General features: G+C 29.2%; 2 protein-coding genes across 2 annotated transcripts in view; one reads left to right on the top strand and one right to left on the bottom strand.

The window, feature by feature from the left end:
* The window catches only part of LOC113391317, a 64,198-nt gene extending 48,245 nt beyond the window's left edge, over positions 1-15,953 (bottom strand). The window contains exon 1 of the mRNA XM_026627262.1: positions 15,827-15,953. Coding sequence (XP_026483047.1) covers positions 15,827-15,953 — 127 coding nt within the window. The remainder of the gene's footprint in view (positions 1-15,826) is intronic.
* Positions 13,651-14,678, top strand: LOC113374155 (zinc finger protein 525-like). The gene has a single exon (XM_026614367.1). The coding sequence runs from the start codon at positions 13,704-13,706 to the stop codon at positions 14,493-14,495; it is 792 nt and encodes a 263-aa protein (XP_026470152.1). The 5' UTR covers positions 13,651-13,703; the 3' UTR covers positions 14,496-14,678.
* Positions 15,954-25,209: the final 9,256 nt, after the last annotated feature.

Raw genomic sequence — 25,209 nt, 5'->3', positions numbered from 1 at the left:
GTATATAAGTGAGCTTAGAACCATAAATAAATAAGCATAAAAACTTTAGAACTTTAGCCAGAATTAAAATTAAAATCTGAATTATTTTCGATATACAAAAAAAAAAAAAATTGAAAAAAAAATGTTTAATATTTTTTTTCCAGAAGCAATTATTTTGTCAAAACAAGCAGAATTTTTTTTGAATAATTCCAATCGGATGCTTAGTTCTCTCAAAAACTGCAATTTTTTGCACATTTAGCTCGGTATCTCCAAAACGGCTGGACCTGCCTTTGCCAAAAACTAGTAAACATTTCTTCCTGACATTACGAATTGAACATTTTTTGGATCATTCAAATCGGATGCTCCGATCTCTCAAAAACTTGATTTCTATTTTCTGCACCCTTTGCTCCGTATCTCTGAAACGGCTGGACCTGCCTTTGCCAAAGACTAATCAGCACATCTCCCTATCGAATGGAATCAAATGTTTTTGGAGCCATTCAAATCGGTTGATCCGTGCAAAACGTGGACGAAAAATTGTATTAATACATACACACACATCCATTTTTTCTGAGGTATACCAAAATGTTCAGAAACCTTCAAAACGTCGAGAAATATAAAAGTTTTCAATTTCGATTTTTGAACGACTACAATAACTTACCCTATGGGAAGTTTACTAAGAGCTGGTTTAAGAGATTTTCATCAATAGTCCAGTCATTATAGTAAGTTCACCTCGGAATTCGAGATACCCAGTTGTAAGTCTGTAAATACTTGTATATTGACAACCTTAGAGTTGTCTCAAAACCTACATATGGTAGGGTAATAATCAATAGTCCAGTCATTATAGTAATTTCACCTTGGAATTCAAGATACCCAGCTGTAAGCCAGAAAATACTGTATGTAGACACTCTAAAAGTTGTCTCAAAACCTACATATGTAGGGTAATAATTAATAGTCCAGTTATTATTAAGTTAAATTCACCTCGTAATTCAAGATACAAAGCTGTAAGCCTGTAAATACTGTATATTAACACCCTAAAAGTCGTCTCAAAACCTACATATGCAGGGTAATAATTATTAGTCCAGTTATTATTAAGTTAAATTCACCTCGTAATTCGAGATGCAAAGCTGTAAGCCTATAAATACTGTATATTGTGACACCTTAAAAGTTGTCTCAAAACCTGCATTTTGTAGGGTAATAATCAATAGTCCACTTACTTAATTATAGTAAGTTCACCTTGAAATTTGAGAATCCCAGCTGTAAGCCTGTAAATACTGTATATTGTGGCACCTTAAAAGTTGTCTCAAAACCTGCATTTTGTAGGGTAATAATCAATAGTCCACTTACTTAATTATAGTAAGTTCACCTTGAAATTTGAGAATCCCAGCTGTAAGCCTGTAAATACTGTATATTGTGGCACCTTAAAAGTTGTCTCAAAACCTGCATTTTGTAGGGTAATAATCAATAGTCCACTTACTTAATTATAGTAAGTTCACCTTGAAATTTGAGAATCCCAGCTGTAAGCCTGTAAATACTGTATATTGTGGCACCTTAAAAGTTGTCTGAAAACCTGCATATGGTAGGGTAATAATTAATAGTCCAGTCATTATAGTAAGTTCACCTCGGAATTCGAGATACCCAGCTGTAAGCCTGAAAATACTGTATGTAACCACTCTAAAAGTTGTCTCAAAACCTACATATGCAGGGTAATAATTATTAGTCCAGTTATTATTAAGTTAAATTCACCTCGTAATTCGAGATGCAAAGCTGTAAGCCTATAAATACTGTATATTGTGACACCTTAAAAGTTGTCTCAAAACCTGCATTTTGTAGGGTAATAATCAATAGTCCACTTACTTAATTATAGTAAGTTCACCTTGAAATTTGAGAATCCCAGCTGTAAGCCTGTAAATACTGTATATTGTGGCACCTTAAAAGTTGTCTCAAAACCTGCATTTTGTAGGGTAATAATCAATAGTCCACTTACTTAATTATAGTAAGTTCACCTTGAAATTTGAGAATCCCAGCTGTAAGCCTGTAAATACTGTTTATTGTGGCACCTTAAAAGTTGTCTCAAAACCTGCATTTTGTAGGGTAATAATCAATAGTCCACTTACTTAATTATAGTAAGTTCACCTTGAAATTTGAGAATCCCAGCTGTAAGCCTGTAAATACTGTATATTGTGGCACCTTAAAAGTTGTCTGAAAACCTGCATATGGTAGGGTAATAATTAATAGTCCAGTCATTATAGTAAGTTCACCTCGGAATTCGAGATACCCAGCTGTAAGCCTGAAAATACTGTATGTAACCACTCTAAAAGTTGTCTCAAAACCTACATATGGTAGGGTAATAATTAATAGTCCAGTCATTATAGTAAGTTCACTTCGAAATTCGAGATACCCAGCTGTAAGCCTGTAAATACTGTATATTGTGACACCTTAAAAGTTGTCTCAAAACCTACATATGGTAGGGTGTACGTACCATATGTAGGTTTTGAGACAACTTTAGGTTGTCAATATAGACTTACAGTTGGGTATCTCGAATTCCGGGATTCTTACCTAATTTAAGCTTAAATGACTGGACTATAAGTACTGTAACATTGAAACTAACTTCTTAGAAATACTATTTGTAATAATAGGAGGATAAGAACGATTTAATGATCACATATATTTTAATACATAGAAAGAAAATATTTACATGACTAATTTTTGTATAGTAGTAATAAAATTTACAATAAGTAACAAAACAAGTTATTCATAGGAATAAGGTTGATTTCAGTTTATTATCTCTTGATTTTCCTCACATTTCCCACTATAGACAGCCACGTGTCTTCTCAAAGCGTGTGCTTGTGTAAAACCCTTATTGCATGTTTCACATTTATAAGGGCGCTCTTCAGAATGGATGAGCAAGTGCGTTTTCAAGGAACTCGCATGTCTAAATGTTTTATTGCATATTTTGCATTCTTCAAAATGGATTAGCATGTGTTTATCCAAAATGCCTTGTTGATTGAATGTCCTTTTGCATATTTCACATTTGAAAGCGTACTCTCTGGTATGAACAACCATGTGTATTTTTAAATGACTTGATTGTGTGAATGTTTTATTGCATATTTCGCAATTATGAGGGCGTTCAACACTATGAGTCAACATGTGTTTTTTTAATGCATTTGATTGTCTGAAAGTTTTACTACATACATCACATTTTAAAGAGTGTTTCTCAGTATGGGTAAGCATGTGTGTTACCAAATTACTTTTTTGATTAAACGGCCTATCGCATATTTCACATTTCAAAGGGCTTTCCCCAGAATGGATAAGCATGTGCTTTGCCAAATTGCCTTTTTGGTTGAATGCCTTATTGCATATTTCACATTTAAAAGGGCATTCCCCTGTATGGATGAGCATGTGTGTTGACAAATATCTTTTTTCTTTGAATGCTTTATTGCACATTCCACATTCAAAGGGACGATCTTTAGAATGTGAGATCATGTGTGATTTTAAGACTTTCGAAATTTTGAATGTCTTATGACAGATTTCGCATTCGAAAGGGCGTTCTGTGCTATGCACAATCATGTGTCTTTCTAAAAGTGATGGTTGTTTAAATGTCTTAAAGCATACCTCACACTTATGGGGGCTATCTTCGCTAAGAGTAGATATGTGACTAAGCATGTGCTCTGTTAAATATTGCAATTCTGCAAATGATCTACTACAAATGTCACACTTATGAGACGGAGTCTGAGTTGACTCCTGTTTGACTTCTTCCTCTATCGTCACCTCAGATTTCATGAAATTTTGTAGAGACGTTTCATTATCCTCAGTAGACGATTCAGATTTAATATCATCAAACTCATCCTTTAGTTCATCATCAATCTCTTCTACTGAATATTCTAGTGGTTCAATTTTAATTGTCTGATCATTTATGGACACATTAGCTTCTTCTGACATTTTTAAATACTGCACGGCGTATATTCAATAAGTATTGGCGGAAATGGTTCCTTACTATTTTAATTATTTGTTTTAATTAATTCACTTCATAAATATTATCATAGATAAACAAGTATAATATAGTGAATATTATAGTGAATGTAACTAAATTAGCAATTCTATTGGAAATGATAACATTAGTTGTTTGACTTTTGGCTTAACAACTGAAAGCATAGAGATGGCAAAGAGCATTGATGAGAGAGTAAAAGAGACAAAGAGAGTGTTTTCAGATAGAGACGTCAAACTCTAGTGCAAATTTATATTCTTTAAATTTTTGATAAATGTTTAACATTAAAATAAGGCAAACAATGACTAGTGGTTTATGCCTTAAGGCAAATTGCTGGAACTTCTTGTACCATAATGAAATATTCGAAGAAAAAATGTTTTCTTCAAAAGCAATTTTTTCGTCAACACAAACAGAAAGTTTTTTTGAATTATTCAAATCGGACGCCTAGCTCTTGCACCTGCTTTTTCCAAAATCTAACAACGAGTTCTCCTCATCATTACGAATTGAATGTTTTTTGGATCATTCAAATCGGATACTCGGTTCACTCAAAAACTCAATTTCTACTTTCTGCACTCTTTGCTCCGTAGCGGCTGGACCTGCCTTTGCCAGAAACTAATTAGCACATCTTCCCATCAATTGGAATCGAATGTTTTTTAAACCATTCAAATCGGTTGATCCGTGCGCCCGAAAAATTGTATCCTTACATACATACATACACACACACAAACGCACACATCATTTTTTCTAAGGCATGCCAAAATGTTCAGGAACCTTTAAACGTAAAGAAATGTAAAAAATTGCAAATTCGATTTTTGACGATTACAATGACTTACCCTACGGGAAGTTAATAAGCATCAAATTTGCTAATCTTACGTTTTCTCGACGTTTCAAGTCATTCTGATTCGAATGAGACCAAATTTGTAAAAAAATGTAATTTTTCATTTTGTTAATACAAATAAAATGATTTTTGAATCATTCTAATCGGACGCTCCGTTATATCAAAAATTTAATAACCATTTTTTGCACTTTTATCCCTGTTACTTTGAAACAGTAGAACCTGCTTTTGCTAAAAACTAATCAGCACGTCTCCCCATCAATACGAATCAAATTATGTTAGGTTGATCACGAAATCGTCGACAAAAAATGTATTCGCACATTCTCGACGTTTTCGAAAGCATGGATCAACCGATTTTAGATATTTAAAAAGCAATCGATTCCTATTGATAGGGGGAAGTGCTGTTTTTGGCAAAAGCAGGTCCAGCGGTTACGGAGATAAGGAGCAAAGATTATAGAAAATAGTAATCTAGTTTTTGAGAGAAGGGAGTATCTGATTTGAATGAATCGCAAAACATTCAGTTCGTAATGATGGGGAGAAGTGGTGATTAGATTTTTGCAAAGGCAGGTCCATCCATTTCAAAGATACAGACCTAAATGTACAAAAAATGCATTTTTTAAAAGAACTAAGCATCCGATTCGTAACATTCAATTCGTAATGATGAGAAGAAGAGGTGATTAGTTTTTGGCAAAGGCAAAGTTTAGTTTTTGGCCATTTCCAAAATACAGAGCTAAATGTACAAAAAAATTGCAGTTTTTGAGAAAACTAAGCATCCGATTTGAATGATTCAATTCGTAACGATGGGGAGAAGTGGTGATTAGCTTCTGGCAAAGGCGGGTGTCCAGCTTCTTCAGTGATCTGAGTTAAATGTACAAAAAATTGCAGTTTTTGAGAAAACTAAGTATCCGATTATAATGATTCAAAAAACATTCAATTTGTAAAGATGGGGAGAAGTGGTGATTAGATTTTTGCAAAGGCAGGCCCAGCAGTTTCAGAAATATTGAGCCAAGAGTGTAAAAAATAATAGTTTTGAGGATACTCCGTTCTCTCAAAAACTCGATTAGTATTTTTCGCACTCTTTGCTCTGTATCTCTATAACGGCTGGACCTGTCTTTGCCAAAATAACTAATCAGCACATCTCCCTATCTATCAATAGGAATCGAGTGTTTTTTGAAACAATCAAATCGGTTGATCCGTGCGCCCAAAAATGTGGACGAAAAAATGCGTCTTTTCTGAAGTATGCCAAAATGTTCAGAAACCTTCAAAACGTGAAGATATGCAAAACTTTTGAATTTCGATTTTCGGCCTATTACTATAATTACCGTACAGGAAGTTAAAAATTTTTGCATATCTTCACGTTTTAGTGGTTCTGAAAATTTTGGCATACTTTAGAAAAAATGGATGTGTCGTGTGTGTGTTTTTTGAAAGTCCGCATTTTTTCACCCACGTTTTCTGGCGCCCGGATCAACCGATTTAAATGGTTCAAAAAAACATTTGATTACAAAGGCAGGTCCAGCCGTTACGGAGATACAGAGCGAAGAGTGCGTAAATTATAAATCGAGTTTTTCAAAGAACGGAGTATCCGATTTAAATGATACAAAAAACATTTAATACGTAATGGTGGATAGAAGTGGTGATTCGATTTTGGCAAAGGCAGGTCCTGCCGTTTTGGAGATACCCAGCTAAATGTACAAAAAATGGCAGTTTTTGAGAGAACTAAGCATCCGATTTGAACAAATCAAAAAACTTTCTGCTTGTGTTGATAAAACAATTGCTTTTTTATATCAAAAATAATTCAGATTTCAAATTGAGTTGTGGCTAAAGTTTTAAAGCTCACTTACTTTAATGAATAATTTTAACTTTTTAATTCAGTTTATATAATTCTTACCAATATTAGAAAATGTTACAGTATTTATAATAATCTTTTTAAAACATTTAATATTCTTCGAATATTTTATTATAGTTTGGGAAGTCCAGCACTATGTCATACACCATACACCACTAGTTTCGATTCTAATTTGTCAATTATGTAATTTGCAAAGGGTTTTTGGATGTTGTCGTCAGTCATTATTTTAAAAAATTGCCTAATGTTTAATTTCTACATTGTGTCATGACATATTTACAACAGAAAGCTGTCAAGAGTTTCACATATACTTGACACTAACAAATTTACAATTGCCGCGACAGAATTTTGATTGATTTATTAAATATTCAAGATAAGGAATGTATATTTTAGTTTGATTCGTTAAAAGGCTTAAATTTAAAAGATTTATTAGTAATAAATAGAAATAATGGCGCGGATGATAAGATTATGCAATGTGGGCTTGTGGATAAAGTTGACGTCGTCTTGGACAGCCTGATATCAAGCAAAATCATCCGCTTGTAGGTCCCTGATCGTTGTTCAATTATAAAAATGTGGATTAATTTATAAAAACTTTTTTCCAACTAAATAAAAATATATTAAGCATTTCATTGTTTACAAAAATACAAAAATGTCATGCCAATATATTTTACTAACTTCTCGTATTGTAAGTTATTGTAATCATCCAAAAATCGAAAATAAATTTTTTTGCATATCTTCCCGTTTCAGAGGTTTCTGAACATTTTGGCATATCTTAGAAAAAATGTATGTGTGTGTGTGTATATATGTATGAATACCATTTTTCGGGAGCACGGATCAACCGATTTGAGTAGTTCAAAAAACAATCGATTCCTATTGAACGGGAGATGTGCTGATTAGCTTTTGGCAAGCGCGGGTCCAGCCGTTACGGAGATACGGAGCAAAGAGTGCAAAAAATAGAAACCGAGTTTTTGAGACAACGGAGTATCATATTTGTATGATCTAAAAAACATTCAATTCGTAATGATGGGGAGAACTGGTGATTAGTTTTTGGCAAGTGCACGTTCAGATGTTTCGGTAATACCCGAGCTAAATGTGCAAAAAATTCCAGTTTTTGAGAGAAAAGCATCCGAAATAATGCAAAAAACTTTCTACTTGTGTTGACGAAACGATTGATTTTGTGATTTTTTTTATTTTCATTTTTTTTAATATCGAAATGAACTCGAATTTATAGATAAAAACTAGTGGGGTGTATAGCATCGTGCCTTAAGGCAAATTGCTAGAACTTCCCGTACCGTAACGGAATGTTCGAGGAATACTGAATGTTTTCAAATAGATTATTATTAATATTGTAACATTGTCTAGAATTATATAAACTGAATAGCAAAGTCAAAATTATTTGTTTAAAGTATATTAGAACTATAGTCAGAATTAAAAATAAAATCTGAATTATTTTCGATATACAAAAAAAATTTTTTTTTGAAAAAAAAAAGTTGAATCCAATTTTTTTTTCCAAAATCAATTATTTTGTTAAGACAAGCAGAAAGTTCTTTAAATCATTTAAATCGAACGCTTAGTTCTCTCAAAAACTGCCATTTTTTGCACATTTAGCTCCGTTTCTTCGAAATGGCTGGGCCTGCCTTTGCCAAAAACTAATCATCTTTTCTCTCAATCATTATAATGATTGAGAGAAAAGATGATTAGTTTTTGGCAAAGGCAGGCCCAGCCATTTCGAAGAAACGGAGCTAAATGTGCAAAAAATGGCAGTTTTTGAGAGAACTAAGCGTTCGATTTAAATGATTTAAAGAACTTTCTGCTTGTCTTAACAAAATAATTGATTTTGGAAAAAAAAATTGGATTCAACTTTTTTTTTTCAAAAAAAAATTTTTTTTGTATATCGAAAATAATTCAGATTTTATTTTTAATTCTGACTATAGTTCTAATATACTTTAAACAAATAATTTTGACTTTGCTATTCAGTTTATATAATTCTAGACAATGTTACAATATTAATAATAATCTATTTGAAAACATTCAGTATTCCTGATTCAGTATTCATGATCTGAAGAACATTCAATTAGTAACTAATTGAATGTTCTTCAGATCATTCAAATCAGATGCTCCTTTCTCTCAAAAACTCGATTTCTATTTTCTGCACTCTTTGCTCTTTATCTCCGTAACTGTTGGATCTGCCTTTGCCAAAAACTAATCAGCTCATCTCCCTATCAATAGGAATGGAATGTTTTTTGAACCATTCAAATCGGTTGATCCGTGCGCCCGAGAACGTGACTGGAAATTTGTATCCATACATACATACACACACACACATCCATTTTTTCTGAGGCATGCCGAAATGTTCAGAAACCTATGAAACGTAAAGATATATACAAATTTTCATTTTAGATTTTTTGCGATTACTATAACTTAAGTTTAAAATTGGATTAATTGAGTGATAATCATGCTCTCTTATCTTACAGTAAGGAAAAAACAGCGGAAGCAAATGAAGACAATTGACTGCATTTTTTATACTATGTCACCTACTCAATCTTTCTCAAGATTTTTATTTCCCAGTTCGTCTCCTATTTTTAATCATTAAACAAATACAAATAAAAACTGTTTAAAGGAAAATTCCTAATGATACAAACAGATATGGATTTTGTTATCAGTGGGCCCCCTTCGTCATCTGATAGATTTGTTTGCATTGAAGTGAGTCAACTGTCAGATTTATTATCCGACAAGATCAGAATAGAAGAAGAGAAGAGGAAACAGGCAGCTGTACCAACATTCGAATTATGAAATAACTAGTGGTGTATGGCAACGTGTCTTGAGGCAAATTGCTGAAACTTCCCCTACCAGAAATTAATTTTTTTTAAAATGATTAAATATTGTTTTAACTTTGAAAAAAATAGATTTTTGAGAAATTTTAAATTTTTGAAAAAAATTGAATTTTTGGAAAAAAAACTTTTGGATTTTTTTTTAACTTCCCGTAGGACAAGTTATAATAATCGCAAAAAAAACAAAAATGAAAATTTGTATATATCTTTACGTTTCAGAGGTTTCTGAACATTTTGGCATACCTTAGAAAAAATAGATGTATGTGTGTGTGTGTGTATGTGTGTGTGTGTATGTATGTACGTGTGTGTATGTATGTGCGGATACAAATTTTCTTCGACGATTTCCGGAACACGGATCAACCGATTTGAATAATTCAAAAAGCATTCGATTCGTATTGATAAGGAGACGTTCTGATTAGTTTTTGGCGAAGGCAGATCCAGCCGTTCCAAAGATACGGGGCAAAAAGTGCCGAAAACGGTAACTCAGTTTTTAAGAGAACGGAGCGTCCGATTTTAATAATTCAAAAAACATTTGACTTGTATTTACAAGATGAAGAATTGATCAAATTTCCATGAGAGCAGGTCTAGCGGTTTCGGAGATCTAACAAAAAAAGTAAAAAAAATGCCATTTGGCGGTCAAAAATGATCATTAGACATATGCACATCAAATTATCAGATATTTTATAGATATTTTAACAATAAGTATAAATTTTGTTTGCATTCCTATGGGTTCCGCACCAATGTTTATTCGTTAGACGGCGACGCGGCGCTTACGCGCTTTGACATTTTGTCTCTATGCAGTTAAAGCAGTACGATTGCTTTGAAAAAAAGTTCAGATCTTCCAAAATATGCGAAAATAAAGAAAACATTATTTTTTCAAAAAAATATTTTGAAAAAAAAAAATTTTGTTAAATTTTTTTTTGAAAAATTCTTTTTTTTTTCAAAAAAAAGTAATTTTTTGTCCAATTTATAGTCTCAAAAATCTTATTTTTTCGAAGTAATTTTTTTTTTTAAATGTCAATCGTTTTTAAAAAAATAATAATTGTTGGTACGGGAAGTTCCTGCAATTTGCCTTAAGGCACGATGCCTTAATTGCCTTAAGACAGAATTCCACTTACAGCTAGTTTTTAAAGCAATCGCACTGTTTTAGGTACATAGAGATAAAATATCGAAGTGCGTAAGCGCTGCGTCGCTGTCTGATATACAAAATTAATACACATTATTAAAATCTCCATAAAATATGTGATAATTTGATGTGCATGTGTCTAATGATAATTTTTGACCGCCAAATGGCATTTTTTTACATTTTTTACTAGATCTTCGAAACCGGTAGACCTGCCTTCCCAAAAATTTATTCAGTTCTCTATCTTGTCAATACAAGTAAAATGTTTTTTGAATGATTGAAATCGGACGCTGCGTTATCTCAAAAACTGAAATGTATTTTTGGCATCTTTTGCCCCGTATCTCCAAAACGGCTAGACCTGCCGTTGCCAAAAACTAATCAGCACACCTATTAAGAGGAATCGAATGTTTTTTAAACCATTCAAATCGGTTGATCCGTGTTCGCAAAAGTGTCGACGAAAATTTGTATCCGCACACACACATCCATTTTTTTTAAGGTATGCCAAAATGCTCAGAAACTTCTGAAACGTGAAGATATGGAAAAATTTTCAATTCCGATTTTTGGACGATTACAAAAACTTACCCTACAGGAAATTAAAAAAAATCGATTGTCTTAATCCTAATATTTCGCAAATATAAAAATTAACATCCTTAACTTGCAAAATTTGTATGGAATTGTGACAAGACAGAGGGCGCAACATAATTATATTGCAGAAGTTTTCCAAATCAATTTTATTTTTGATGTTATTTTTAACCATATAATAAAAGTGAACATAATGTGTAACTATTAATATTTAAAATTTTAAAACTTTTTAACATAAGAATAATATTGTAACTTCCCGCAGAAGCGGCTTATGTTATCGCGAAGAAATACGATTTGCTATTTTAAATTTAGGTTTTCTTGACCCAAATTAAAAAAGCAATATCGATGAAAAAAATCAAATCAAACATCCATAAATTACTACTTCATCACTAGTATCATTTTACGTTACGAGGTTGGCAGTTTTGGTAGCATGTAACAACTTTATGTTGAATAAACAACCGCAATTTTATCTACGACAGTTTTATATTTCTTTTTTTATTTATAGGAAAACAAATAATTTGCGGGTTACAACAGTCAAATTGTTGACATTTTCGTTGACAAAATTGGGACTTTATCATAAATTATATAAAAATAAGTCAAGGGCATAATATAATATAAAAGGACATCAAGATATCGTCAAATGTAACTAAACTTACGATCGGCTACGAATTGTAAATAAGTATCGAATTTTGTTCAAAACTGGTTCAGAAGTATTAAAAATCATAGAAACTGGGCACAATACGCAATGATCGTTTTCTAAGTAGTCCCAAATGATCAGGAGATGTGAAAACTAAACTCGAGTACATACTGGTGACAAAAATCGAATGTTTTTTGTTTCATCAAAATCGGTTCAGACGTTCTCAGTAATATTAGTTTTAGACAATTGCACATACCGTTTAAAATGAACATACATTCGCACAATATACAATAATTATTAACTTGTCGCATGGAAGTTGTGTAATGGGCCGAAAATCTTAATTGAGAATTTTTGCAAATCTTCACGTTTCAGAGGTTTCTGAAGATTTTGTTATACTTCAGAAAAAATTGATGTATGTGTGTAAAAAATGTACGAAAATCAAAATATAAAAAAATCAAATTTTTTAAAACAGTCATTTTTCGCAAAATTTTCAAAAATTTGATTATTTCAAGGTTTTTTTAAAAATTTTAGTTTTCGGTACGAGAAGATCCAGCAATTAGCCTTAAGGCACGATGTCATGTACATGTTTTCATCATACTCTTTTTTAACTTTCCGTAGGGAAAATTATAGTAATCGCAAAGAAATCGCAAAGAAATCGAAAATGAAATTTCTGAACATTTTGACATACCTTGGAAAAAATGGATGTATGTGTGTGTATTTGTGTTCGAATACAAATTTTCGTCGACGTTTTCGGGAACACGGTTCAACCGATTTAAATTATTAGTTTATTTATTTATTTATTTAAATGATTAGTTTTTGGCATAGGCATGTCTAGCTGTTTCAAAGATACGGGGCAAAGAGTGCCACAAACGGCTACTTAGTTTTTAAGAGAAAGGAGCGTGCGATTTTAATAATTCAAAAAACATTGTACTTGTATTGACAAGATGAAAAACTGATTAAATTTTGATGTGGGCAGGCCCAGCGGTTTCGGAGATCTAGTAAAAAAAAAGTAAAAAAATGCCATTTGGCGATCAAAAATGATCATTAGACAAATGCACATCAAATTATCAGATATTTTATAGAGATTTTAACAATAAGTATAAATTTTGTTTACATTCCTATCGGCTCCGTACCAATGTTTATCATGTTCGACGGCGACGCGGCGCTTGCGCGCTTCGATATTTCGTCTCTATGCAGTTAATGCAGTACGATTGCTTTGAAAAAAGTTCAAAATTTCCAAAATGTTTAAAATAAAGAAAACATTTATTTCAAAAAATCTTTTTTTTCTAAAAAAGTAAATTTTTGTTAAAAGTTTATAGCTTCTCAAAAATCGAATTTTTCCGAAGTAAAATTTTCTCAAAAATGTAAATCTTTTTAAAAAAAGTAATTTTTGATTTAGAAAAGTTAATTTATCCAGCAATTTGCCTTAAAGCACGATGCCATGCAGCACTAGTTATCTATGCATATTTCACTTGTGCGCTTTTTCGTTATCAAATGATTTCATCGATCCATATGCACTTACATGATCAAAGATTCGCACTTTATTCATAACATAAAATGAATAAAATCGACCATACGCATAATAAATGATTATAAATAAGTATAAATAAAAACCTTTTAAAATAAATAATAAGGAAAAATATCTTTAATCCAAATTTATTAAAAACGCTATTTTGTCGCCTCTCTTAAAACGTTATCCATAACTATTATATTGTCTACAACATTCCACGCTTACATTCCATCTTGAACTGTCAAACTGTCAAAGTTTTTCATTTCCAATAACAAATGTAATATAAATAAGTTTATTATTTATTTATTAGATTTTTTTTATTAAAATAGATTATTATATAGTTTTTGTCAATACTGAATGCAGTGAAAATATCTAAAAATGTCAGAAGAAGCAATTATGCCTCTGAATGCTCAGACAATCAAAACAGAACCACCAGAATATTTAGTAGAAGAGATTGATGTTGAAATAAAGGATGAATTTGATGGTGTTATTAAACCTGAAACGTGTTCTGATGATGAGACTTGTTTAGAAAGATTTATAAGCCCCGAAGTGACAATTGAAGAGGTCGAACAGGAGATACCCCCTTACAAATGTGATATCTGTAACAGATCTTTTGCAGAAGAAGTCACTTTAAAAGAGCATATGATTGAACATATGGTCAATCAAAACGGAAAGGGCCCCGCTAAATGTGATTTATGTCTCAAGACATTCAAGAAACCATCCATGTTAGCGATACACATGCTTGTTCATACAGGAGAACGCCCTTTTAAATGCGACTTATGCACCTACACATTCAATCAACGAAGCAATTTAAAAAGACACATGCTCACTCACACCAAAGAGCGTCGTTTCAAATGCGAAACATGCTCTAGCACCTTCACGCAAAGATCCAGTTTGAAAAAGCACATGCTCATCCACGCGGGTGAACTTTCCTTAAAATGTGAAATATGCAGTAAACGATTCCTAGATTTGGATGTTTTGACGAATCACATGCTCAGTCACAGTGGAGTGCGCTCACACGAATGCAAGATATGCTACAAGTCTTTTATGAAAGAATGCCATTTGACAAAACATATGCTCAGTCACAGCAGTTCACACAAATGTGAATTGTGCAACCAGATATTCACACATATACACCAACTGGATAATCACGTGTGCATTCAAAGTTGAATTTGCTCTCATAAATGCAAACTTCAATATAAGTCTTTTGGGGAGCCTTTTGGGGAGACACATGCGAAATATGCAATCAGGTGATTAGACACATGACTATTCGTAGTCACAAATGCAAAATATGCAATAAGGCGATCAAACGATCAGATCATCTAAGAAAAAACATTCAAAGTTATTGATGAAACAGACTAACTCTGTATGTGAAATGTGAATATTTATAAATCTCATTACTTCTATACAAATATTAGTATTATAAATATATTTATTAAATAGAATTAATTTCTACTCTGTATTAAATGATTTATTTTTATTAGACTGACTTGGGACTATTTGTGTTTGGATGGAATAAATCTATTATAACTAAGTATTGTATTGTTACTTTCTTAATTTTCACACCTAGTTTTTATTTGAATATAAAATTATTGAATAATTAACTAGTGGTGTATAGCATCGTGCCTTAAGGTAAATTTCTGCAACTTCCCGTACCGTAATTAAATATCCAAAGAATATTAAATGTTTTTACTTTTTTCTTACTAATAATTTAATAAACATTATTGTTTATGTTCAAATCTTAGATGAATTAATTTGTAAAATCTAGTTCATATGTGCACTATTCAATCTCAGATCAACTTGATAAATATTCCATATCCAATGCCAAACAAATTAATTTTTCTTGCATGAAACAATGTTCTAAGTCATTTTTTTAATAAGTAGAAATATTTTTTGTATTGTTTAATAATTTAGTAAAGTAAACCAAAATGCGACATGTATAAGTTTAAAAAAATAATGTATATGCAATTTTGGACTTATTGCGTTATTTGTTAAACTGAATTACATAATTTATCTGCCAACATATACTGTTGACTGTATGTTATATTATTTTAATTTCTGGTACATCTCAGCTGCTCTTCCGCAATGATAATGTAAACATTACTTAATTTATTTCCTATCTATAATATATATCTTTAATTTTCTTGTATATTACATTCTTATATCATCTAGGCTCATAATGTTACCTAAATTCAAATTTCAAGTGAATTGACATTTCCAGCTGATGACAGTTCAAATGTTTTCAATATCAAACAATGAAGTGTTTTTTTTGTAATTTTTGCCATTTATTTTTACAATATTACTATAGTTTCATTAAACATTAAAAAATTCCTTTGACAAACTCTAAAAAGATTTATCAAAATCCGAATAACCGTTTAGGAGAAGTATCAAATCATACACCCGCACAAAAAAATTTTATATATAAGATATATAAAATATTTTTATATATATATATATATATATATATATATATAAACAATTAATATTAATAAATATTCTACCTCCATACATGACGAACAAGGAAGCCTTCAGCATGAGCAATTTCGAATTAATTCCTCGTTTTTCACAAAATTTGGAAAATTTTGAAGTCTCTTCTTTAATTTCTTGTTTTTCTTGATCTTGATCCATTTTTATTTTTTAAAATCACCACTTAAATGTCCACTTGAATTAAATCACAAACAAATAAACACAAAAAAGATTAAAAATATTGCTAATTAATTATTTATATTATAAACAATTAATTAAAATAAATATTTTTAGATAGAATTTACTATTTTAGATTTTAATATTATTATGATTTATTAATTTATATATTATATTTATATTAAATATTTAAAAAAAACTTTACGTGTTTAACAATTAGTATACTTAGTATTATATATAATAAATACTAATTAGTAGTATAAATAATAAGTAAATATTGTATAATTTTTATAAACAATAAATTTAGAAATCTGATAAAATTTGGTAAAAAGCTAATTCAAAACTCGTTATGCGACGTCTCACTTTGCATAAAATATTTTAAGAAAAACTTTGAATAAATCAGCAAAACTACTAACTATTTATTTATTTATTTTTGATTTATTAACACTATAGACTATTTTGTATTGTTTTAAATGATTAAAAGTTATTAATTTGTCCATAATTGTTAAAACTTTAAATATAAGTTTGATAACGGTCAACTCCGTGCATACAAAATTTGATTAAAACCCGGTGCCAGTATTTCTTGTAACAGAAATTCTGGTAAGGTGCAACAAGTTTTCTGGTAAGGTGCAAGAATTTCCTTTTCGTGTTGAATAACTTTTAAAATAGTGAGTTTAAATATTGTACTTTGAAATATAAATTTTGTACTATAAATTTAGAAATCTGTCCAAAATTTGTAAAAAAAATTATTCAAATTTTTTGATTACGACAAAATGTGATTAAGGCCGGTGCCAGTATTTCTTGTAACAGAATTTCTGACAAGTTTTCTGGTAAGGTGAACAAGAATTTCCTTCTGGTGTTGAATAAGTTTTAAAATAGTGAGTTTAAATATTGTACTTTGAATATAAATTTTGTGGTATAAATTTAGAAATCTGTCCAAATTTCGTAAAAAAAATATTCAAAATTTCGAACTTAATCGTGACGACACATTTTATACCTATATATTTTTAATAAAGTTAAATTATTAAAAATACCAATTACTAAATATCAACTGGATATATTAACATTTTTATAATTATTTTAATTTAATAAAGCAGTTATTTACTTTTCATAATCAGAATATAAAAATTTACTTCAAATTTCAAATGTAACTGTCAACAGTGACAAAAAATAAATAGTGCACAAGACGCCAGATTTCCTGATAGTGCATGGCGGACAGTTCAACGATATGGCAAATCATAATTTACGATCTTGCCCGATATATTTTTGTAATTCTATCTCAAAAATTAAAAAATTTCAAAATTAAAAAAAATTCAAATCGTTTTATTTCAAAAACTTCAAAATTTGCAAAAATACTCAGAATTAAAAAAAAAATTAAAATTTGCGAACAAATCTAAATTTTAATATTTTTTTGAATTTCAAGATTTTTGAAATTAAAAATATTAAATTTACATAAAACTTATACTAAACTTTTCATAACCTTTTTAATATTTTTATAACAGCATTAATTATCCGATAATGATACTTATTTTAAAAATCAATAACTGTTATGTTAAACTGCAGCATTCTATTATCTTTTTATTATCATAACTTCATTTAATTTTTAGGAATATGAGATTAAATCATCTTATAAATTCATCTTAATCGGATACGACATTTATGCATTTATTGTTTACATTTCATACAATGCTCTGTTTGTACACTTATAAGCATTAGTGCATTTTAGGCTTAAAAAATATGAATTGTGAAATTCACAGTATACCATAATAATCTATTTGAAAATGCACAAAATTATTATTAATCATAAAATAAGTGAAAATCTGGCGCAAAATTCTTGCTCGCCTTACCAGAAAATTTGACAGAAATTCTGTTGTGTGCATCGGGCTTTAATAAAACAAATATTTATATTTTATCAAATAACTTTAAAAATTTAATTAATTAATTAATTTTCAAATTTGACACCTGTCAAATGACATTAAGTTTTAAATAAAACGAAATTTAAATTAATTAGATTAATAAAAGAATGTGTGTATTATTATCCTAATCATATATTTTTAAGTAAATTAAGTTAATAGAACAAATATTTATATTTTAACATAAATTTAAAAAAATTAATAATTCAATTTTCAAAAGTAAATTTGACGCCGGTCAATAATTTAAATAATCATAAACAAGCACTTTGAATTAAATATTAAAAAAAAACAAATCAATTTAAATATTAAATAAAAAAATAAAAAATAAATATTAAATTTGAAAACGTAATGTTAAACTTTTGTAAAAATTAAGTAGAGACCTGTCACTAATTTAACCCTTTCGATTTGGATGCCGCAAAATTCATACAAATTCGTAATTAGCGAGTGCAAAGGGTTAAAATATTAATAAGCATTTTGTATTAAATATTTAAAAAATCAAATTAATTATTTAATAAAATAAAATAATAAAATAATTAAATATTAAATTTAAAAATTTATGTCAAAATTTTGAAAAAAATAAGTTGTCACTAATTTAACCCTTTCGACTCGAATGCCTCCGGCGGCAAAATTCATACAAGTTCTTAATTAGCGAGTGGAAAGGGTTAAAATATTAATAAGCATTTTGTATTAAATATTTAAAAAAAATCAATTTAAATATTTTATAAAATAAAATAATAGAACAATTAAATATTAAATTTGAAAACCTATGTCAAATTTTTGTAAAAATTAGGTTGACACCTGCCAATAATTTAAAATATTAACAAACACTTTGTATTAAATATTAAAAAAAAACAAATCAATTTAAATATTAAACATTTAATAAAATAAAATAATAAAAAAATGAATATTGAATTTGAAAACGTATGTTAAAATTTTGTAAAAATTAAGTTGACACCTGTCGCTAATTTAACCCTTTCGACTCGAATGCCTCCGGCTGCAAAACTCATACAAATTCGTAATAAGCGATTGGAAAGGGTTAAAATATTAATAAGCATTTTGTATTAAATATTAAAAAAAATGAATTTAAATATTTAATAAAATAAAATAATAAAAAAATAAAATATTAAATTTGAAAACTTATGTCAAAATTTTGAAAAAATTATGTTGACACCTGTCAATAATTTGAAATATTAACAAGCACTTTGTATTAAATATTGAAAAAAAAATCAGTTTGAATATTAAACAATTAATAAAATAAAATAATAAAAAAATTAAATATTAAATATGAAAACTTATGTCAAAACTTCTAATCTGATGACGCCACGATTTGCTCTAATATTAAATAACAAAAAATTAAATGAAAATTTATTAAACAAAAATTAAAAATTTTAAATATACTAATTGTTAAATCCCACGTGTATCAATAAACTATTTTGCTCTTGTTTCAAATTAATAAATAATAATAAATGTAATTAAAAAAAAAAATCAAAAACTGGGGTCAAAATTGGCGCAAGTTCACACAAAACTAAAAATTAACACTTTTTTGAAATATAAATCGACAAACACTGTATATTAAAAATAATTTATAAAATGTCGAATTCAATTATTAGATATTTTATAATCCCAACAGTAAACCTCAAAATTTAATATAAAATTTTAAATATAAAACTTTAAATCAAGTATCCATCATCCAGCACAACACGAAAAAATTTCATCCATAATTATAATTTTATAATTTTTTTCGATACGTACATTTTATAATATATAAAATACGTAAATATATATATATACATATATATTTATATATATGAATAAATAAATTATATATACATGTTTACGAGCCGACGGTCCGAATAAAACTAAAAATTATTTGATGTGTTTTAATAGAAGAAATAATATTGCACACAGGACACAACAAAAGATGTCCTAGAAGCATTTGCCGGGGCAGCGCTTCTCAAACTGTAACAGTCATAACAGAAATATCTTATATATAAAATTCTTCTGTACGTGTGTATGATTTGATACTTCTCCTAAACGGTTATTCGGATTTTGATCATTCTTTTTACAGTTTGTCAGAGAAACTTTTTAAGATTTATTTAACAATAAAACTATAGCAATATTGTAGAAATAAATGACAAAAATTACAAAAAACCACTTATCATTTTTCGACATTGAAAACATTTGAAATGCCATATGTTAGAAATGTCAATTCACTTGAAGCTTGAATTTAGCTGACGTTATGAGCCTAAATAATATTAGAATGTAATATACAAGAAAAATGTAATGTTTACATTTTATTGTCGAAAAGCACCTGACATGTGCCAGAAATTAAAATAATATAAGATACAAGTCAACAGTATATGTTGGCAGATGAAATTATATAATTGCATATAAATAACGCAATAAGTCCAAAATTGCATATACCTTAATTTTTCTTTCAACTTATTCATGTTGTATTTTGAATTACTTTTGATTTACTATATATTTATATATCTAGCAGAGCCGGCCACGCATTGCCTGATTAAAATTTGAGTCCATTTGGCAATCAACATATAAATCCTTTTTTGAAGTAAAGTTCTTTAGGCGCGACTAGGGTGTAAATCCGTACAAATGCAACGGAAATTGCGTCACGCCCGAACTGTACGTCATTCGCTCTCGGTGAAATCATTTCAATACGGGTCAATTGTGATTAGTTGTCGTGTATGTGAATAGATATATATCGTTTCATGCGTACCAATATCAACAAGGAAATCGGCATAGATAAATAAACATTTCAAAGTTACACCGTATTACAAATCTTGATTTAATGAAAAATGCCTGAATCAGAAAAATATTTTACCCTGTTCCTTGAAAATAATAAAACAAAATAAATATTTGTGCCGTGTACTAACGTAAGTTTATTGATTAGAAATTATTTCTATATTATTCGTAGTTTCTATAAATCTTTGAAGCTAATAAAACGGAAAATATTTTTTAGGTAAGACAGATATTACAACTGTTCAAAGATTGAGATTATATCGCCAGCGAAAAAGTAAAAAAATACAAGCAGTCAATGAATGTATGTTAATTTTAATTACATGAAGTTCGTCAAACACAATTACATGTTGAGTGAAGTTGCGAAAACAATATTTATTTAGGCGTTGTTTAACATAATCCACTGTGTGAACGAATATTATTGTATTTTTTAATCACAAATTACTTCTTTTATCTAATTAAGGTTCAAGTCCTAAATGCTAATTACAATGACAAACCGATCATGTCATATTTGAAGTATGACTTTAATTACATTATTGTTTTTAAATATTATACATATTTTTAATGCTATTATAAATATATAATTATAATTTATCATTATTTAAATATGTATAATGGTTGACACTAATAAATGTGTGCATCACGAGTGTTACCATATTAATAATAAACATTATTCAAAATTGTTATATGATGTATTTATTTTTACTTAAATGCCATCTTGTACAGTAGCAAATAAGTTTTATTTCAATCGCATGTGAACCTTACGCGCACTCTTTTTCATAACAATAAGAAACTAGTGGTGAATAGCATCGTGCTTTAAGGCAAATTGCTCGAACTTTCCGTACCAATTTTCTAGAAATATCTAATTTTTGACACTCGTCAGTTTTATTGTATTTATTTTTTATATGGACTGCTAGTCCTCATATTTTTTCCATTGTATAAAGTGTACAAAGATAGAAAAGACTGTGACGTCACTTGCTGAACGACCGTTGCCGACAATCGTGGAACTCTCCCAATTGATTAAATGTCATATGTCATATTTTTAATAATATAATGGCAATTGTAATGACTGATAATATTTTAAAAAATGATATTATTAATAGTTAATAATATCTATAATAATAGTTAATATGGCTCAAAAATTATCTGTGATAGTTTTATTTCAATAATATAATGGCAATTGTGCCGACTGATAATTTTGAAAGAAATTATATTAATAATTGCCATTATATTATTGAAATAAAACTATCACAGATAATATTGAATTACATTGACTATTATGATAAATTTTATTATTATATTATATTTTATTTTATACTTCTTACAAAACTATCAGTCATCACAATTGTCATTTATTATTAAAATAAACCACATGACATATGACATTTAATCAATCAAGAGAGTCCGCGATTGTCGTCGGCAATGTTCGCTCAGACATGTGACGTCATATACCCATCTATGTTTGAGCACATATTTCGCGCTCGACTAGCAGTCCATGTAGTATAAGGTCTACGGTCTCAACACAAAATGCCACTAACGCCTTAATATTAAATTATGATTTATATTTTGAGAAGTTTTGCCTTAGGTAAGTAAATACATAACGAGCGTTATCATTCTACACGTGAAATTAGAATAGGTAGGGACGAATCGGGTTCAGAAATAAGAATAAATTTGCTAGAAAATTGTATGTACTATCAAAATAAGATATTCGACACTTTTTAATTAAAATTTGAATCCGGGTAAATTTAATTCTAATAAAATATTATATATTAATATTTTGGTAAAACTTTTATTTATTTCAGGCAAAGGTTTTATAAAGAATATTTAAAGATGATATTATGATTTGTTAAGGTAAAGCAAGATTTTTGAAAATAATTTTAATGTTATTTTAATTTTATATATATTTTTAATGTTAAATTTTTAATTTATATAAAACAAATTATTAATATTTTTAATAACTTTTAGACAATGCTATCGTGAACAAAAAGTAAATCCTAATTATTTTGATAATTATTTTATTTTCAATGCAATTATTTCTAATTTAGAACTAAACTAGTGGGATGTATGGCATCATGTCTTAAGGCAAATTGCTGGAACTTCCCGTACCGTAACAAAATGTTCGAGGAATACTGAATGTTTTCAAATAGATTATTATAAATATTGTAACATTGTCTAATATTTATAAGAATTATATAAACTGAAGTGCAAAGTTGAAATTATTTAGTATATTAGAACTATAGTTAGAATTAAAAATAAAATCTGATTTTTTTTGATATACAAAAAAAATTGTATTTAAAAAAAATTGAAACAAATAAAAAATTTTTCCCAAATCAATTATTTTGTTAAGACAAGCAGAAAGTTTTTTGAATCATTTAAATGGGACGCTTAGTACTCTCAAAAACTGCCATTTTTTTGCACATTTAGCTCCGTATCTTCGAAATGGCTGGGCCTGCATTTGCCAAAAACTAATAAACACTTCTCTCAATCATTACTAATTAAATGTTTTTTAGATCATTCAAATCGGATGCTCCGTTCTCTCAAAAACTCTTTATCTCTGTAACTGCTGGACCTGCCTTTGCCAAAAACTAATCAGCACATCTCCCTATCAATAGGAATGTTTTTTGAATCATACGGGAAGATAAATAATCGACTTTTTTGAGAATTTTGAAATTTTGGTAAAAATTCATTTTTAATTTTTTTTTAAAATTACGACATTTAAAAAGACAATGTCAAGAAAATTTGTCTAAGTGAACTATTTGATATTATTTATTAAGTTTAATGTGATTTAAGCGTAAACATCAACTGTAATCAGTAATTGTCTACGAAACACGGAGCGTACATATTTGCTCGCCAGAAATTCTAATTGGAATCGATTAAACGCACGGAAAAGTTTTATGGCAAATTGCTGGAACTTCCCGCAGCGTAACGAAATGTTTGAGGAATATTAAATGTTTTCAAATAGATTATTATAAATACTAGAACATTGTCCAATAATTATAAAAGTTACATAAACAGAATTACAAAGTTAAAATTATTTATTTATAGTATATAAGTAAGCTTTAGAACTTTAGCAAGAATTAAAATTAAAATTTGATATACAAAAAAAATTTGAAATATTTTTTTTCACAAAAGCAATCGTTTCGTCAACCCAAGCAGAAAGCTTTTTGAATCATTCAATTCGGATACTTAGTTCTCTCAAAAACTGCCATTTTTTGCACATTTAGCCATGTATCTTCGAAACTGCCGGACCTGCCATTGCTAAAAACTAATCACCGCTTCTCCCAATCATTACAAATTGAATATATTTAGATCATTCAAATCGGATACTCCGTTCTCTCAAAAACTCGATTTGTATTTTCTGCACTCTTTGCTCCGTATCTCCGTAACGGCTGAACCTGCCTTTGCCAAAAACTAATCAGCACATTTCCCTATGAATAGGAATCGATTGTGTTGTGAACCAATTAAATCGGTTGATCCGTGCGCCCGAAAACGTGGACGAAAAATGCGGACAAAAAAATAGAAACACACATCCTTTTTTTCTAAGGTATGCCAAAATGTTCAGAAACCTCTAAAACGTGAAGATATGCACAAAAATTTCATTTTCTACTTTTGGCCCATTACTATAACTTATCCTACGGAAAGTTAAAAATTATTATTGTTAACTGTTATTTTCTTAATTATATAATTAAAAATTGTCGAACGAATAGTAAGAAACACATTTTCATACAATGCTTTTATTAATTTTGTCTGAAAATGTCGGTGCGCCATTTTTAATTTCTTCAACTACTAATCCGCCTCAATCTTGTTAATCTTTCTCGACAATTGAAATTAATTAGTATACAAATTTTAATAAGTTAATTTATTTCAACTATTTACGCAACGCTCACATCCATTAATTAATTAGTAGACATAAAGCTGGTAGAAAAGTTAATATTTAAATATTTTTTAGACTAACAAGCAGAAACCGCGCGTAGCTCGTCTGGATTTTTGATGAATTTTGGCATAATGGTAGATTTTAAGCCCAAACTGACCGTGGTGAAATATTGGAGGCCTATGAAAAGCGGTTTGATAATAAAAGTTAATTAAAGTTCTTATTAACTTCACTTAGGGTAAGTTCATAAATAAGGAATAAGGTAAGTTATTGTAATCGTCCAAAAATTGAAATTGAGAATTTCTGCATATCTTCACGTTTTGAAGGTTTGTGAAAACATTTTGGCTTACCTTAGAAAAAATGTATGTGTGTGTGTGTGGTGTGTATGTATGTATGGACATAATGTTTCGTCCACGTTTACGGGCGCACGGATCAACCGATTTGAATGGTTAACTAGTGGAGCGCATTGCATCGTGCCTTAAGGCAAATTGCAGGAACTTTCCGTCCCAAATTTTTTTTTTTAAAAAGATTAACATTTTTGAAAAAAAATTACTCTGGAAAAATTAGATTTTTGAGAAACTATAAATTTTTGACAAAAATTTCCTGTTTTTGAAAAAAAGACTTTTTGAAGAAAAATTTATTTTGAAATATTTTAGAAATTCTGAACTTTTTTTCAAAGCAATCGTACTGCTTTAACTGCATA

The sequence above is a fragment of the Ctenocephalides felis genome, unplaced genomic scaffold, assembly GCF_003426905.1.
Source record: "Ctenocephalides felis isolate EL2017-DRISC unplaced genomic scaffold, ASM342690v1 CF-g0.4_SCAFFOLD_00845, whole genome shotgun sequence".
Lineage (NCBI taxonomy): Eukaryota > Metazoa > Arthropoda > Insecta > Siphonaptera > Pulicidae > Ctenocephalides > Ctenocephalides felis.
Note: the sequence above shows the minus strand (reverse complement) of the source record. Positions and strands in the feature narration are given on the sequence as shown.

What these genes read in the sequence shown, in the direction of transcription:
- LOC113374155 (XM_026614367.1), top strand. Translation starts at nt 13,704, where the DNA reads ATGTCAGAAGAAGCAATTATGCCTCTGAATGCTCAGACAATCAAAACA.